This window comes from Crinia signifera, chromosome 1, assembly GCF_055691185.1.
Source record: "Crinia signifera chromosome 1, ASM5569118v1, whole genome shotgun sequence".
Lineage (NCBI taxonomy): Eukaryota > Metazoa > Chordata > Amphibia > Anura > Myobatrachidae > Crinia > Crinia signifera.
In genome coordinates this window covers 86,207,619-86,226,417 of record NC_139217.1, presented here as the reverse complement: position 1 = coordinate 86,226,417, position 18,799 = coordinate 86,207,619, and the positions used below count along the sequence as shown (strand labels likewise).

The following is an 18,799-nucleotide window of genomic DNA, read 5'->3' as shown; positions in this document are numbered from 1 at the left end:
TTTAGGCTGTGGGGAGGGGTAGGGTTAAGCTGCAGGTGGGGGTATAGATAGGGTTAGTCTATGGGGTTATGTATAGTAAGGGTTAGGCTACTGGGGGGTGTATAATTAAGGTTCGGCTACGAGGGGGGGTGTATAGTTAAGATTTGGCCATGCGGGGTGTATAGAAAGAGGTAGAGTGTGGGTAGGATAGTATATAGTTAGAGTTAGGCTGGGAGGGGGGAGGGAGGTGTAGAGTTAAGCTCCGTACACACTTAGCGATTTAGTGACCAGCTGATGAAAACAGAGTTAGTGAAGCAGAAAGACGCTGGTTGCGGGAGTGTTCTCCTAGTGACAGTCACCCCATGCACATGGGGATATGCACGCTCAGCGACCATACCCCCAGTGATATATGCTAAAATCGCTCCGTGTGTATGGGACTTTAGAGTTAGGGTAGGATGGGGGTGTACAGTTTTACATTTAGGATAGAGGGAGGGGATGTATACTGTACTTAAGAGTTAGAATGGGGGGGATGTATAGTTAGAGTTAGGATAGGGGGGAGGGGATGTATACTTAAGAGTTAGAATGGGGGGGATGTATAGTTAGAGTTAGGATAGGGGGGAGGGGATGTATACTTAAGAGTTAGAATGGGGGGATGTATAGTTAGAATTAGAATGGAGGGGATGTATAGTTAGTTAGGATGGGGGGAGGGGATGTACAGTTAGAGATAGGCTGGGGGGTAATGTCAGAGCAGAGGGTGTTTAGTAGCTACTAACCTTGTATCCACAGGATGCATTCATCTCACTGCAGCTCTTCCTGTGCGGGTTTTAGCAGCCAGCCTTCTTCAACGTCCTCCGCTCCGATGTCCTCTGCATTGCACCCACTTCATCTTTCCAACCTTCTGCCGCTTGGACCCGCTCTTCTTACGGTCCAGCGGCCGGCGCCACGCTGCTCTACATTTCTCATTTACAGTTGCCCTGGGCGTTTTTTTGCCTCCCAGTCCCCACCAGCAGCAGTGGCCGGGGCGGAACTATCGGCTGGGGTCCGCGTCCGCTGCTTTATGGACCGCATGTCAGTGCCGCCATTTTTATTTTTTTTAATCATTAATCTTCTGGGCACAGCGGGAGACCCGCGGCCGTAGGATCGCCAGGATGTGCTGCTCCCCTGTATGTTCAGGTAGCAGCACAGAGCAATAGACACGCACGCTGTGCAGGCGCAAGGAGGGAGGCAGATCCTGGCGATCCTACGGCCGCGGGTCTCCCGCTGTGCCCAGAAGATTAATGATTAAAAAAAAAAAAAAAAACGGCGGCACTGACATGCGGTCCATAAAGCAGCGGACCCCCGCCCCGGCCACTGCTGCTGGTGGGGACTGGGAGGCACTGACTATACTGGGGCTGGGGCGGTCAGTGGGATGAAGGAAGGCTAGCCGGGCAGGCGGGCGGCTGCTGTCTGATCGACGCGCCAGCTCTTAGATACTCTTCACCGGGTCCCCCTCCTGCTTTCTGGCTCTCATTTAAATGATAAAAAATGGGGCGCCCTCCAGCGGCCAGCGCCCTAGGCAGCTGCCTAAGGCTGCCTAGTGGTAGCACCGGCCCTGCCTGATGTGCTGTGCTCGCCCAGTTGTGATATCAGTCACTGGTGGCCTCTGCAGAAAGTTCCCGTCAGTACACGATGCGCGGATAGATCTGCAGATGTAGCTCCCATCGACTGTGCTGCAGGGCCAATGTGATATGTCTGTGAATGACGAATTTCACAGACATATCGGAGGTACACACTTGCTGATTTGCCCACCATACATCAAATGTTTAATTGAATGCCTGATATATATAGTCCAGTGTGTATTTAGCATAAATCTGAAGTTGAGACTTACTTTTTTTTTTTTTAGGCTAGTCCAAACTAAGGCTTCTTTAATGCCCCTTTAACATTGCTCCTTGGACCCGGGTTGTTGCCAACCCAGCAGTTCGACCCAAGTAATAAAAAGGGGGTAAACCCAGGCCGCCTTCCATATAATGAGCGACCTGGGTTTATTGTGAAAGCGTCGGACCCGTGTCACTGCCAGCTCGGACTGCCAACCTGGTGCTGCGATCTGAAAGGGGTATAAGTAGCCCTATTCCAGGCTGGAAGGGGGCCACTTGCACCTTCTATCAATAATATAGTGTTCATTCTAGCACCCGCCGTCTGCTGTGGTTTTTCTAGCACAGGTCTGGTTTGCAGATCAGTGCTGATATACAGACCACACTGGGCTAGAAGCACTACAGCAGACAGCGACACCCCAGGCAGGGAAGAGGAACTGCATGGGTTTTCAAAGATGGTGGGTGCTAGAATGAACACTATATTATTAATATAATATATAATATTATATAATATATCCATGACCAAGTACTTTGCTCCTCTTATGTGTAATGTTTACTCATGAGTAGCTTATATTTTCAGTCTTTTGTGTTTGCCGTTTACGTCCCTTTTATATAACCTTGATTATATTGTTACAAATGCACCTGTGAAGGGTTGGGATATATTAGGCAGCAATTGAGCAGTTATAGTCATAGCTGAAAGGTTCAGAATTCAAATATATATTTCGGTTTGTTGTCCTTTAGCTTGAGTTTGAAGAGCCCAATGTACAGGACACTTGTTCTATTTCCTCATCCTGGTGGCAGCTGTCTTATTATACATGTTTAACATTGCCTATAGATGCAGTATTTAATGTGGGGGAGAATTGCAAGTGAGAACGTTTTAGTCTCTTTTAATCATCACAATCTGACAGTGAAGCTGAATTTAGTTAAAAAAAAAAAATATATAGCAATTTTAGCTTATTGACTCACTGTAGTTTTGATACCACAATAAACTTTCAGTGTTTGCATAATTGCACTGTGCGGCAGCATGTTTATATAAATCCAGTATTGGATGAGTCATTGCGTTACTCTAAGCTTGCAGAGCAGTTTTACTAGTTTATTGAAAGTTTCGGAATAAATGCAAAGATTTCCTGGGTTATAAAATAGCAGGCAAACTCCATTTTATATATACTGTCCCTATTATATATTACTTCCTATAAACGTAACTATTGCAGCCTGCACAACTAAAACATCTGCCGCTGATAACTGGAATTATAGGCTGTATTGACTGCATAAAGGTGCCATACACGGTGCGATGTTCTGGGCAGCATCGCATTGCAACGCATGCGTTTTGCTTGTGATTTGCATGTACTGCCGCGGGCAGTACAAAAATTATGTGCAGCACATACTTTTTGTACTGTGCGATGTGATGCCTGCAGGAGCGCGCATCGCATCACATTGAACAATGCTATTGCAGCGTGTATGGGGACCAATGTGTATTTAAATAATAAAGATTAGGTTCTAAGGCATTCAAATGTTAACCGTAATGTTGAATTGCATATTTTTGGTCAGTATACAGCTACCATAAACCCTTATATCAGGCATGTTCAAACTATGTCCCTCCAGCTGTTGTGAAACTACAAGTCCCATCATGCCATGCCACAGTTTTGCTATTAGGGAATGCTAAGACTATGGCAAGGCATGCTGGGATGTGTAGTTTCACAACAGCGGGAGGCCGATAGTTTGGACATGCCTGCCTTATATGGTGTGGTACAGCAGGTCGGAATGCATAGGTCAGTACATGCAAGCGCCAATGTGGCCACGGTCGACGTGGGTCTTTACATACATTTTTTTTGCTCCAGTGACGACACCTGAGCACGTGGACTGCCAATTAGTGTACCACCACATCTCTTTTCATGGCTTGCTTCTCTCACTTTATTGTTCGTTGAAAGTTAAAAGAAAAATTGTGAAAAACCCATGTTGACATTTTGCTTGTGTCAATCTATTTTCCATGTCAATACCACCTTTCTAGAATATAAACACTGGATGACCTGCAGCCCAGCCGATATTGTTAATGATATCGGCGGTGGCCTTGGGTGAATGGTATAGTGCGTACATACTCATTAACTATATTGTTCAGTGATGTCACCCGCCTCCGCTCCTCATGCAGGTGGTTGGATACATAGCCACAATTGTCCTCCATGTGCATCACCGACGGGGGGTTGGAAGGTGTGGGTAGCAGTTATCTTGATTTGCGGGAGCGCGCAATGCTAACAGCATTGAGCGTATACACTAGACTTATTTTGTTAAAAGGTTATGGCTTAGAAGGCCTCTTCTGAGTGATATATTTTTAAAATCTCGTCTAGTGTGTACGGGGCTTAAAGGTGGCCATACACACGCATATTTATCTTCAGATCTGGCTGGTTGGAACAAAAACATGGTTATGGATGAGAGCAAATGACAGTTGACCATTTGCTTAGAAATGCTGGTAAACTGACAAACTGTCACTCATCCATAACCATGTTTTTGTTCCAACCAGCCAGATCTGAAGATAAATCTTACTAGTATATGGGCACCTTAAGTCTGGAAGTATTTGTATCATTGCTGCTGCATAAGAGACATTGCATCTCCTTTCTTTTATAACTCCGTTTGTCACATTGTGTGTTACACAATGATGGTAAGATGCTGTTAACGAACAGCAAGCGATTGGCAAAACACAAGAAGCAGCGTATGTCTTTATTTGCCTTTTCTGCAAATGGAACTTGATGAGACTGAACGTTTCCTGACAAGTATCAGGTTTCTGTTTGCTAGCTGTGACAAATATTCCAAGATTAAGCCTTTTTGAACAACCAATCACTTAAACCTCTATACAGATTTGTTTGCTTTTCTGGAACTGATTAAATGGTTAGCTGCATAGAAGAATAAGAAATTTTGTTCTACCCTGAAGGAATGCTTCAAACTGTGCCTGTACTGCAAACTACGTATACATTTTGGAAGACTTTCAAATTGACTTTTCTTTTTTTATTTATTTTTAAGAGAATTTCGGAAATGTTTATGCATGGTGTACATTTTTCTATGCGTTGTGGGGCGAAATATAATACAGTGCAAATTTGCTCTTGTCCAAACAGGTGATCATTACAGACAATGGATATCCTCCAAAATCAACGGTCTGCCAGGTCATTGTCAAGGTGCTGGATGAAAATGACAATAAACCCCACTTTTTGCAAAAATTTTACAAGATCCAGCTTCCCGAACGTGAAAAGACAGAGCGGGAGAAAAACGCCAAGAGGGACCCGATCTACAGAGTCATTGCTGTAGATAAGGATGACGGTCCCAATGCCGAAATTTCATACAGCATTGAAGAGGGAGACGAGCATGGAAAATTCTTCATTGAACCCAAAACTGGAGTAGTTTCCTCCAAGAAGTCCTCTGGAGCTGGAGAATATGACATCATTACAGTGAGTTCAGTTCCAGCTTTACAAATATATCTGGATAAGTCTATTTTCAAAGTAGTATTTAGTCTTTATAGCCGCAGTAATAGAAAGAGCAAGTACCGCATTTAATCAGTACTTCTTGTTGTCAAGATCTATGCATTAATGAGTTTAAACTGAAATAACGGCAGCATTAATTATCCAGCATGTCTCATTTTAAAATCAGACATCTTTAAAATAAAAAATCTGTTTAAAGATGTATTTTCTGTGTTTTGCATAATTTGAATAGTTTCTCATGCTGTGGTCCATGTCCGTAATGTCAGGGTGCACCACCATGTGTATACCCTAAATGATCTTGATGCTGGATTATGATATAATTTTTATAGTTAAAATCGTTATCAAGCATGGCATATAGTTTATATATTCTCCCCGTACTTGCGTGGGTTTCCACCGGGTACTCCTCTTTCATCCCAAAAAACAAAAATATACTGGTATATTTAACCCTACAATGTCTGTATGCGTGTATATGTGGTAGGGAATATACATTGTAAGCTCCACTGGGGCAGGGATTGATGTTCAATTATTCTCTGTAAAGCGCTGCAGAATATGTACTGTATGTGCTATATAAGAAACTGTTAATAAATAAATAAATAAATTACTCATATGTGGAATAATTCAGCCATTGTTGCACAGTGGAAGACATTCATCGGGATAATCAGCCACCTTCAGAATAAATATTAATTATCTTTATATCCATGTTGCAGCTATTGATTGGTTCTCTTTTGATTTATATACTTTATTACACACTTCTAGATTAAAGCTGTTGATAACGGAAGACCTCAGAAGTCATCCAGCACTCGATTACATATAGAATGGATTGCAAAGCCAACAAAGTTGATGGAACCAATTGCCTTTGATGAACCATTTTTCACTTTCACCGTGATGGAAACGGATCCTGTAGCTCACATGATTGGCGTGATATCTATGCAACCTACGGGCTCACCGATGTGGTTTGACATTACCGGTAAGAATGTACTATTATTTCAGACAAGTGCAAGTTTGAAAATTTGTATAAATAGTTCGATGGCATCAAGCGGGTTTTAAACTTTTAAAGACTATATGTGATCGCTAATAGTTATGTTCTATTTAATTGCTCTATTGCACTGTGTAGTGTTCCATATTTTGATGGGTGAAAGTCTTAAGATGAGATAGATGTGCCTTGTGGAGAGATAAAGTGGAATAGTTGGCCAAATCAACCAATTAGCTACTGTCATTTCAAAGTGTTTTCTAGATGAATGACAGTTGGAAGCTGATTGCTTTGTGCATCTTCAACACTTTATCAAGACTTGATAACTTACCCCAATTGCTTGTATGAAAAAATATCTACTGTTACCATATATCAGCTTATCATATCCGTTCATGCTGCCACATTCCCAGCTACTGGTCGGAATTTACTACACTTTCTCTAAATGATCATCTAAAAGCAAAAAGCAAAGGTTTGAGGTTGACGCGGTAATGCTGCTGAAGGCAGCGCTGTACCTGAAGGAAAGCCCAGCCTAAGGGGGTATCTGCAGCAATAAATATAGCACATTCAAGGTTACCCAGTCTTCCTTTTATTGCCTCAGTGAAATACATTCCCTCACTTATTCACTTGGAATTGGAATTTCTGTTGATAGTTTAGATTCCAGTCATATGTCATCTAATGAAAAGCTATGAGATCCGTTTCCTCTCGTCGTATTAATTCCCAGTGCTTGCTGAAAGAAGTAATGGGGTTCGGCGCACTTATCAAAAGATGCTACAAAGCTGAAATGATGTTATTTCATAAAGTTTCACTTTCTACATAAAGTGGTTCTATAACATGACATAGTAATTGCACTTTTCTTTATCTCACACGAGACTGGGATCACTGATTAGAACAGACATCTAGCTGGCTTCCACTTTTGGAGGATCTGTACCTGTCTGCAAGATGCTAGATTATTTAACATACTTAACTCTACATTAAATTTGTGAAAATGTTTCTGGCTCTGCATTATTCAGTGCAAATTTAAAGACTGAGGATATACTGTAGGTACTGTATTTTTCCAACCTCTATATAGTCACGGCTGCGCTGTCTATTTGGCTTTCCGATTTTAGCTGAACAGGAGCATGCCTCATCATTGAATTGGGATAGAAAGCTTAAAAACATGTTCTATCTCCATTCGATGTCTGTGATACTGATTCAATTTTGACTAGTCAAAATGGAAGGCTGAATTGCACCGTGTGTACACAGCATTCGAGTCCCTCTGCATTGTAATTGCAGTTTCTCAGGCAGGCAGTGTCTATACAGAACAGTGGGGCAGATGTATTAAGCCTGGCGAAGAGATAAAGTGGAAGGGGATAATGCACCAGCCAATCAGCTGTTTGAAATATGACAGTTGGGAGCTGATTGGCTGTTGCATTATCCCCTGTTTATCTCCTTGCCAGGCTTAATACATCTGCCCCATTGTGCATTACTCTTAGGAGATAGTCGGTAGGTCAACCACTAAAGGTCATCAGGGCTTAGATCGACCCATGAAATAAATTGACAGGGTCGTAAGGTCGACATACGCATTAGGTCGGCAATGGAAATGTCGACAGTCAAAAGGTCAATGTGCGTTTTACAGATTTTTCCCCCCCAAAAAACAGGCGGTATTTCATACCCTACCATCCAATAGGGTGTGAAGAGAGAATAGAATGATGCCCAAAGCATGGTGAGTGGACGCGGTACACTGATACGGTGTCCAATGGCGACTTACGTAGACACGGTAAAAAAAATGGGAAAACCTCATGTAGACCTTGCTATTGTCGACATTCCAACCCTGTTGACCTATTTCATGTGTCAACATTTAGTGGTCCACGTAATGTATGTTGACCGTCATACTGTTGACCCTATTACCCCCATACCCCCTCTTAGTGAATGATGCAGCACACATGATGAAGGTTTGCAGATGGAGCCAGTGCTGTATACAAAGGGCGATTTGTGCTCTGGTTGCAGCGGGCCAGGAATGGGCTCATTACAAAGTGTGCAAGTGAGGTTCAGATGTGTACACTGGGCATGTTACAGTAGCAGTGTCTGGTGCATCAGGGCGGACGTCTGAGCGAGGGCTCTTGGGATGTGTCCGTTTTCACAAATGGAATTCATTTTTGTCAGATAGGATTACTTAATTCAGACGTAAGGAGTAAATAGTGTGCCTTTAGGTCAGGGATGTGAAACCTTCGGCCATTCAGCTGTTGGCCATCCAGCATGCCTTGATACAGCTTTGCTATGTGGCCATGCTGGGTTGTGTAGTTCAACAGCAGCTGGAGGGCCGAAGGTTCCCTATCGCTGGTTTATTAGGTGTTCCCTATTTTCCAGAAGTGCACCCAGCATGTTATTGATTACATTCCATGCACCTTCTAAGCACAATCCATTGAGAAATACACATTTTGAAGGATCTTTCAACCAAAGCAATGAAAACATTAAAAAGTACAAATGTGAAACACTCAATAAGACCATCACTATACCCCCTCTCATTACATCAGAAACACAGCTCAGGAGAGCAGTCTGTACAATCATTCATTCATTCATTATTATAAACCATTAATGGCTGCTCCTACAGTAAGTTTTGCTGGACCTAGCTGTGTCATCTCTGCTCCCTTCATCTTCACGTGGATTTCCAAAGGTCAATAAATAACCCCCTTTACAAGTGCAGTTCCAATGCCCATGAATAGTGCTGGCACATTCCCATCACAATGCTAACTGTGCGGAGTTTGTATATTCTCCCTGTGCTTGCGTGGGTTTCCTCAGGGTACTCCAGTTTCCTTCCACATTCCAAAAATAATTAATTGGCTTTGGACAAAAAATATATCAATAAATTATTAAAGAAATAAATTCAAAAAGGTTAACCCTAGATTGTGCATGCATTTATGGCAGTCGACTCTAGATGGACCAAGTGGTTCTTATGTCACAATCTGTGTTTCTAGATTTTAATGCTTGATGCTTCCAAACAGGCACATTTGCGCACACAAAAATGCCACGCAGGTACAGATGACCTTTAATGCCTTGCTTCAAACTTTAAACCAATTTCCAAATCTGTGTGAAAATGACTGGTTATTTTAGAATTATAGAAGCCCAGAGCAGAACACATTCAAAACATATATTTTAAAAGAAAAAATAATCAGTTGGACAAAAAGTACGTTTGTTTATACGAGCGGCTCCTTCCCATTGCTCTGCAATATGTCAGAAAATGAAAGGTTGGCGATTTTTAAAATGGTGCTGACATTTACACACATTGCAAAAAGCTGCTTGGTAACCGAAATCGAAAGGTGTCGGCATAGTTGGAATATCGGTGCGAAACGAGAAGGCTTTAATAAACAATTCCATATTTTACCATCTGTAATGTTGCATCTTTAGCTCTTGGTTTTCATTCATGTTTACGTGTGCGGCAAAGGTTGCCCCATCCATCTGTCGATCCTCGACTTTCTTTTAATCCCTCCAGATGTTGCGCAATTATGTCCCATTTCAGAAAGATTTATTTGTTAACTGCTGTTTATAAATTGCAAATATATGTTGCTCACTGTAATTACAATACCCTGGTTAATGTGTGTTTATAGATTTAATTCGGTATGCAAGTATTTGTGACAAGTGCTTTTATCTCCTACTCGGTAGCCGGGGTTTGGGAGCGCGAGCTTTTTAGGCAATGGCATCGGAGCTGTCGCATCCCACAGCTCGATCTCGCAGCCATGTTCTCCGTTCAGCTTGGGAAGCCTTCTGCTGCATGCTGTCAGTTATCGGAGGACGTCTCGCATCACCTCATTAAACTGTACATTGTGTTGCTGAACGGTCCCCATTTGAACTTCAAATCAAGCAGCCGCATTTGCATAAAGCATGTACAAGTTCTGACTGCACAATAGCAGATGTATTTAAAAACCTAATCAGTAGTAAGCATGCAGATGAAAACATACAATGAGATGTTAAATGCAGTATATTCTGTTTCCTTTGTGTTGCCCTTTTATGTGTATGGTATTTTTACAAAGTTCATTGTCATTCTAAAATAACATTTCTGGCTTTAGCTTATTAGATTGTTCTGATTCCTATTAATCACTCATCTGAAAATGCTTTATTTCGGCACCCTGCTCTCCTACCTTTACATAATAAAACCCCTTTCTGAAGCCTATGAGTGCCAAGACCAGGTGTGAAAATTGCCAAGCAAACACGTTTATTCATCATAATGACCAGTAATGTTACCTTTACAGTATATGGGAAATGTAATCTATGTTTCCACAATATTTTTTTTATTTGAATTTATTTAACAAATGTGAGTGACGCTGGCATTTTTAGCAGATATTTTGCACATCTCTCACACAGATGTTGGCACTCAAAGGGTTAAATTGCAAACAGAACCGTGTCGATATCAACACCATCACATAACTAAGTGTGTACGCACGGCAGATCCTGCCGTTAGATGCGAGTCCCGACGCGATCAGATCGCATCAGGACTCGCATCGCACGGCATACATGAGTGGCACAATTTAGACTATATAGTGCAGATCTGCACTATATTATCTTGCCTGCCCTCTCTAACTGGCTGCTGATTTGCGCTCACATGGGAGCGCGCATCGGCAGCGTATCGGGCTCGCAAGCCCTAAAAAAGCATGCGATTTGCATGCGATATGGCTTCCAATGTTCACTATATCGGGAATATCGGAAGCCAAATCTTACCATGTGTACACACTATAACAAACTAGCACAACCTCTATAGACTGTGATGGGTATGTAATAATGACTACACTAACAATGGGAAGTGGGACAGCATTATGTTGAACTCTGCATGCCGACATTGTAGCCATGCAGTTGACCTCATTGTAACAGAGTCAGGACATTAAACATGATGCTGCTTTACCTTCTTATTTAAAGTTCTAAAGCTGGCCTGGTTGCAATGTTGTAATTCGCATTACTACCACCGTGTTCAGCATGCTGGGGTCGACATAAGGCTGTCACTATTTCTCAATGTTGTCAAGCAAACTACATCCCATATAGAGGGTTATGGTACAGACTGATGCTGTGGTGCAGGGACTTGGAACAAGCACAGAACACTTGGATCAGCGTACAATTTGACCACACACATTGATTGTCAGACGTCACTATTCCAGGTGTTAAATTGCTAAAGGGTGAGCGACTGTACTGCAATACAAGGATGTACAGCGTGTGAGGTGTGGATGGTCCACTTCCCTGCTTTTCTGCAGTATGTAATCAAATCATATAGGGATTGTATAGAAGGGACTTGCACCATCATCTGGTTAATCATACGCTTCCTCAGTCTCCTTTTGAGTCAATTCATTTAAATGGTCTGAAAAGTTTCAAAAGCAGACAAAATACCTTTTTGTACCAACTGGAGAGGGAGAGGACACATTAGTAGAATGGCATTAACTATATGTATGACCGTTGTAGGACCAACAAAAGCATCAGCCATACCCCATGTCCCTCATTGGTAAAAGCTCTTTTGGGTTGAGTTCACATTATACCACGCTGAAGTGTTACGGTTTGTAGAATGCTGTGCCGTTCTCAATAGCTGACACCAATATGTTTATCCACAGCAAACTCCAAGTACATGCAGCAAAATAAAACCTGCCAGTCACTGGCATGCATCAGGTTCATGGATTATGGGGTTTGACGTCCCAGATCACTTATAGAGTTAACCAATAATATGAACAAACCTCTAGCAATTGTCTCATTACTGAATGTTTCCATTCTGTCCCTCACTATTGGCGTAGTTGGCAGGGAAGTGCCATCATGAAATCATTAGGTGTTAGTGACTGACTGACACATCTGCTAGCTGATCACAAATTACCATGTACATAATGCAGTGCTCCTTATGGTCGGCAGTTTTGACGTTTCCTTGTTTTTCTGTGTCTGTTCTATCTTTACTGTGAGCGCTGCCAGGAGATGACCTATCTAGCGAAGTATTTTACATCCTTCAGATGGCTTGTGACCCAAGCTGTGTAGCAGAAGGTATCTGCTACAGCAGGATCTTTTTTATTTCAGTAGCTTGTTCTAGAACCATTACTGTAGACAAAACATTTGTTTTGGGTTATGTGCTTGCATTTTTTTTTCTTATCTCATTACTGGCACCCCCGCCGCCCCTCACCCACCCAATTTTAGCCGAAGAGCATTTTTATGTCTTTCTGTGTTTGTTTTTGATTTGGTATTATTTTCTGTTTCCTTTTCAAGGACAAATGAATGTGCTTTACCTCTGGCTTTCTGAAAGATTGATATTCAAGTAATTAGGGCATAAGCATTAGCTCGTGGCTCTCATTATATGACAGCTAATTATAAAATTGTAACAGTCTTCCATCTAAAAAAGTCATGATCAGTTGTCGGCAATTTGCTGTGATTTGGTTTGACAAAATAGTTGTCTAAATCTGTAGAACACTACATCATTTTTATTTGAATGTCAGTTGATGGTTCTGAGAGTGATGCTAATATAGGCACATTAAGTGACTGCAGATAAGAACCAAGTGATTTATGTACATACATAGCCAGTCCATTACCTGCAGACTGAAATGTCTAGATACTCCTATATCAATCCAATTCAGTTTGGCATTTGGTGTGTTAGTGCACAGGGTAAGCAGTTTCTGGCTCTTTTGGTTCTGTAATGGGGCCCACACATGGGCCGAATACAGGGCATTTTCTAAGCGATCTGATGTAATTTGACTAGATTGCTTACAAAATGCCTTTACATCGCTCTGTGTGTAGGGGCTGTAGCACTGCACGGCACCCGCTTGTAGCTATCGCCCGGCGGTTAAGATCCAGAATGCTGAATAAATCTAATTAGATAATCAGTCAGGGCCAATGTTCTCACCGGAGAACACTGGCCCTGACGGATCGCTCAGGAGTCAGCACACAGCGCTGTTTTCTGAGCGATCTAGCATTGCTCAGCAAAATCTCTACGTGTGTAGGCCCCATTATGCAGAAACTCCCAGAATCCGTACCTTAGAGCTGAGAGAGTTTTATATCCATACAGCTAAAGACACATGTTGTCTACACCTGTTCCAGCGTGACTCTATTCGTGCATTTGCAACACTTAGTTTTTGTTTTTATATTTTTGTCCTTCACTTATTTCCTTACGTATATTGTATCGATGTAGAGCCAACATGTTGCTGCTGTGGTTTTGTAGTCTTCTCAACCATTGTAATTCTGTGTTTCAAACTTCCTGTCCGATCTTTAATTTGTGTTGTAACGTGGCCTCTGGTGATCTCGTGTTCTTGTCTACAGCAGGCGTAAATACTTATTTATAAACTTCTCACTCATTTTAACCAGGTGGAAACTACGACAGCAGGTTTGATGTAGACAAGGGCACAGGAACCATCATTGTTGCGAGGCTTCTCGATGCAGAACAGAAATCTAATTACAACTTGACAGTGGAGGCAACAGATGGGACAAGATCTATCAGTACACAGGTAATTGAATTGCTAATGAAGTGTTTTAAAAGGAATTTTGGTAAGCTTGTAGCTATATAACCTATGTTCTATATCATACTAGCTTAAAAGGGTTTTGCTTTCATTGGTATGAGCAGCGGCTAAGAGAGGTTAATATAGATAGAACTATTGGGGGATCTGCACTTAAGCATTTTGAGTCCAGGCAAATAAACTTTATAAGAAATGTAAACAGAATGGAGGATTGTTGCTATTGGGCACAGCTACACGCACTACAGAAGAATGCTGTCAGCATATTAACGCTTTCCTAGCTGGTAACGACTGAGTATAAATCATCTGAGGCTTACAGGCTGGGGTGTCACTAGGATGCGCCAACCGGCTTTACTGCGTGCAAAAAAAAATGAAAAGGGGCGTGGCTGCAGCAGAGCAGGTGGGCTGCCCTTAGAGCAGGGATGCAGTTACAATCCCGGCGGTCGGGATCCCGGCGTTCAGAATCCCGACACCAGAATCCGAAATGCCGACACATTCTCCCTCCGTGGGTGTCCACGACACCCCTGGAGGGAGAATAAATTAGTGTGCCGAGCGTAGCGAGGCACCGGGCCCGCTGCGTGGCGAGCGCAGCGAGCCCGCAAGGGGGGGCGATCCACGTCCCCCCCTTGTCGGCATTTCGGCTGTCGGGATTCCGAACGCCGGGATCCCGACCGCCGGGATTCAATACTGAATCCCTTAGAGCATGGGTCTTCAAACTGCGGCCCTCCAGATGTTGTGAAACTACAAATCCCAGCATGCCTTGCCACAGTTTTGCTATAAGGGAGTGTTAAATCTGTGGCAAGGCATACTGGGATTTGTAGTTTCACAACATCTTGAGGGCCGCAGTTTGAAGACCCATGCCTTAGAGACTTGCCCAGCTGCTCGAATTGTCTCTGAGGAGGAGTAGCCATTGTGGTGTCAACCCTCGGAGACAGTGGCATAACTACAGGATAGCTAGACTGAAAAATGTCCAGGGACCCAGAAGGTGAAATTAGTTTCTAAATCAGTGGTGTCAAACTCATGGCTGCTGTTGTGGAACTACACATCGCAGCATGCCCTGCCACAGATTTTATATAATGGATTGGTAAAATGGTGGCAGGTCATGCTGGAATGTGTAGTTCCACAACAGCTGGAGGGCCATGAGTTTGACACCACTGTTCTAAATACTATATACTAAATTCATGATTTGGCAATTCATTTCTGTGTACACAGTACTATTGATATTCTGTTCAATTTGTCTTCTAATAATATGATGACTCTTGGCATCAGCAGCTGCTGTTGCACTTGGGATGCAGTAGCACTTAGCTTCTTCTTCTAGTGTATCCCAGACTCCTTTGCAACTAGCCAATGGAAGTCTGGGGTGAGGTTTATACAGTGGTGTGTATCTTTTCACCTGCCTCCTTTCCTCATGCCAAAGGGTAGGGGGGGGGGGGGGGGGACAAGCTATGCAGCTAAAATGGCAACCACTGGAAAATATTTTGTGCAGCATCACTATAAATAGGAGATTTCAGTGATATGCACCTAATATGGAAAATATATATATATATATATATATATATATATATATATATAACAGAGTATGTTGTTGAATGTGCATGCAACTTGTGTTCTATATATGTGGTGGCACTGTTGTGCTGGAAAAGTAAGATGTTAATCACTATAGAGCCAAAGAGGCTTAAGTTTTGGCACTTTGCTCCATTTACAGAAAAAGTGTTTGTTTAAATAGTAATAGTAATAATAATGTAGTATGTGTCGAGAGGAAGATGAGCCAGGCAACATCATTGAGGGTAGATTTTAGAGGCAGTTTTTAGGGAGGCCAGATACAAATATAGTCAGCTGCAGTTCATACCTGATTGTAGGAGGGAGCTGCCGCTGGCCATAATGGTGGCACACCCCCCCCCCCCCCCCATCCCGCCGCTCAGTCCTTGCTGCAGTACCAATAGGAAGTCACTGCATCTGGCTTCACGAACAATGAGCACAGTGATAGGTTTTACCTGGGGGCCCATAGGTAAAAACCTCCACTGCATCTAGCCCTCCTCCACTTTGATACAATGTGAATGCAAGAGCATACACGTAGTTGCAACTATTTGCAGCCAATGATTGCATTATTAAAGCATATGGTATATGCATCATAGACATGGGCACACCAGTCGTGTCATCCATGCGCGTCATGATAGGGATGAACGTGGCAACATCTGTAGGTGGAGATAAAAGTAGTCAAATTTTGAGATGTTTAGTGTGTAGATGAGGGTCTGGTAGCATCCAGGGTGCTAGATTCTGATCCTCAATATATTGTGTAAGTTCAAGTGGACTGCATGAGGGCCTGTCTCTCTAGACAGGGTTGGTGAGGGCATGGGGAAGGGTTGCTGAGCTCTGTTGGGATTTGATGTCTTGGTATACTGTATGGAGTTAATTTGGATATGAAGTCGGTGGCAAAGGTAAAGAGGGGAGTTGGGGTGGGTGTGGGCAGAAGAGGGAGTTGACAGTGTCAAAGAGAAATCTGGAGTTTGAAGACTGGGAGGAGATGAGGTTTTTGAAATACGACTGTTTAGAGAGGGAGAGGGCAACACTGGAAGATGAGAGCATACATTTGAAATTCTGCTTTAGAACGTGTTTTACTCCACTGATGCTGAGCTGTATGTGAACACTTTTGTAGGGGTTGAGGTTTTGATCTGCAAGGGTTGCTGGTTGCTCAAGCAAGAGTCAAGAGCAGAAGTAAGGGGGACATTGTATCTGGAAGTGGCTTGTATATGGAAGAGAGAATAGGAGGAGTTGACCAGGGAATGTGAGGAAGCGATGCTGATGGCCTCAGTATTACGTTTAGTGATTTGGGAAAAGCACACATTTGCTGTTTTTAGAATTTCCTGTAGAATTAGAGAAGCGTATAGTTTGGTAATTATAATACTGTGTGAATCCAAATAGATAATTGGGTTAAGTGCGGAATCTTACTATAGATGTGCCCAAGGGGGGTCGTCCTTTGTTTTCTGTACTCCAAGGATGAACACAGATTGCTGTCAGTTGAATGTAATTCCAATTTTGGAAGATGTTAGCATTTGCCTGGGAAGTCTTTGCCACAGTGCTCTAGCTGGTTTCTGTCCAGTGTTATTACAATGTGATTCCATCCACATGGTAACTTTTATAATTATTCATCCTGGACAGTCTAGTTTAGACTTCACACTAAACTAGTCACTCTTGTCAGCCACATAATTAGCAGTATTAGTTTTGTGTGGAATCCCCCCCCCCCCCCAAAACTTCCCTCAAAGTAAAATTTTAAAGCCAGAAGTAAAATTGCAATTTTGTGAGATATAAAAATGAGATTCCTATTGAGTCCTGCCTGTCATTCTCAGATGCTCCGGTTCATCCCAATGGGAGGTGTTCCTTCTCTCTGGGACTGCCAGACCGGGCTGCAGTAAGCAGAGAGCTGTCTTCCTGTAGGAAGCCTCTCACTGCCTTTTGTGCAGCCCAATCTGGCTTCTATGGTCTGCACTTGATACCGTCTATAGCAGCCGGTGGTTTGTGCATGCATTTTTAACTTTTTTTGTCCCGGATGTCGACCTAGTTGGCATGGACACCATATCAGTGCTGCGCTCGCCATGGTTGGGGCACTATTGTATTCTCCTTACACGCCCTAATGGATGTAGGGTGTAAAATAGTGCATGTCGGCACACAAATGTCAACCTAATGCTTGTGTCAACCTTCAAACCATATCAACCTATTTGATGTATTGACCTATGCTGTGTCGACCATATGCATGTCCACCTGTAGTGTCAACCCAACGACCGTATAACCGTGGGTGCATATGGATTTTGACAATCAAAAGCAGTTCTCTAGTACAGTGGTTCCCAACCCTGGTCCTCAAGTACCCCCAACAGTGCACATTTTCCACATAATTAGCTCCACATGTGGATCTTTTAAAATGTGTCTAAATAATGAGTGCACCTGCTGGGTGACCTGGAAAACATGCACTGTTGGGGGTACTAGAGGACCAGGGTTGGGAACCAGTGCTCTAGTACATGCAACTGTTACCATGGCATATTTGCACCTTCCATCAGCCCATCTTTATGTGTTTGTGTGTCAGCGTGCCAGTCAGCATTAGTTCAAAATCGCATGGACATGGTTTAACTGTACTTGGCCTGCTTCTTGTATAACAATGGTGCCACCATCCCATTGCAATATAATTATGAGATTTTATATTATTACTTCACTAAATTAATTTCCTTTTGTTTCTGGTTGTACGCTTTTCTTAAGGCATAGGAATCAAAACTTCTGATAAACACTTCATTTATCACTGCATTATAAAACATTATAGAAAGTCAATCTTTAATAGATTCAATTGTTGAAAAATAAACACAGAATCGAACTAATATGTATTTATCGCAGTTTTATCTGGAACGTCATTCCTTCATCTTCCAACCAACCCCTCTTTTTCTTAGACGGCAGGATCTAAGAGCAAATGTCTAAGTGATATATACCATCCTAAAAGTAAAATGCTGCTCTGAGGCCGTTGGACACTGTTGAACATCCTCAAAATGTGATCACTCCGTGTTAATAAATGTCTTCATTTATTACTTTGCAGAATTTTTTTTGTTGCTGTGTTTTTGTTGTCAGGCATGCAACTTTTTGACCTGATTTGACATCAGAACACTTTTAAGTAACCCCCAAGTGCCCCAGTGCTTTTTCCTTCTTTGTTTGTGCCGCTTCATAGTCTCATTATGCCATTCAGAGCTCACCGTGTATGCTGACTGCAGCCTGCAGAGAGCTGGTTGGGTCAGCCCAGCTTTCCCTTGCTGAATTTAGCACTGCTGCCATGGTGTTCGAGACAATACACATCTTTTCAGGCACTGCTGTTCTAAGTAAAATAATCCCCTGGTTAGTCTTTCCTTGGCATTTTGAGTTATTTGTACAAACCTCTGAAGCGCAGAATGGAGGCTGAGACTCACTGACTATAGTAGGGCATGCAGGGTCACTGGAGTGTTTTATAAGAGACAAGAAGAAAATACACAGATCTCAGTCAGCACTCCACAGTCGGCATGATAAATTAAAAATGTTCCTGCCCACAGAGAAGCTCTAATTGCAATTTTACTTGTTGGGACCTATTGA

General features: G+C 42.6%; 1 protein-coding gene across 7 annotated transcripts in view; it reads left to right on the top strand.

Moving 5' to 3' along the window:
* Positions 1 to 18,799, top strand: part of FAT1 (FAT atypical cadherin 1) — a 206,393-nt gene that overhangs the window by 119,894 nt on the left and 67,700 nt on the right. For 4 of the 7 annotated variants that reach the window (XR_014469766.1, XM_083169337.1, XM_083169355.1 and 1 more), the window contains exons 5-8: positions 4,934 to 5,263; positions 6,050 to 6,260; positions 12,177 to 12,245; positions 13,554 to 13,693. Coding sequence is in view for 6 of the 7 variants with exons in the window: in XM_083169337.1 (XP_083025463.1) it covers positions 4,934 to 5,263; positions 6,050 to 6,260; positions 12,177 to 12,245; positions 13,554 to 13,693 (750 nt within the window). In the remaining variant the exon portion in view is untranslated. The remainder of the gene's footprint in view (positions 1 to 4,933; positions 5,264 to 6,049; positions 6,261 to 12,176; positions 12,246 to 13,553; positions 13,694 to 18,799) is intronic. The other 3 variants (XM_083169366.1, XM_083169376.1, XM_083169388.1) reach the window with 1 other exon arrangement.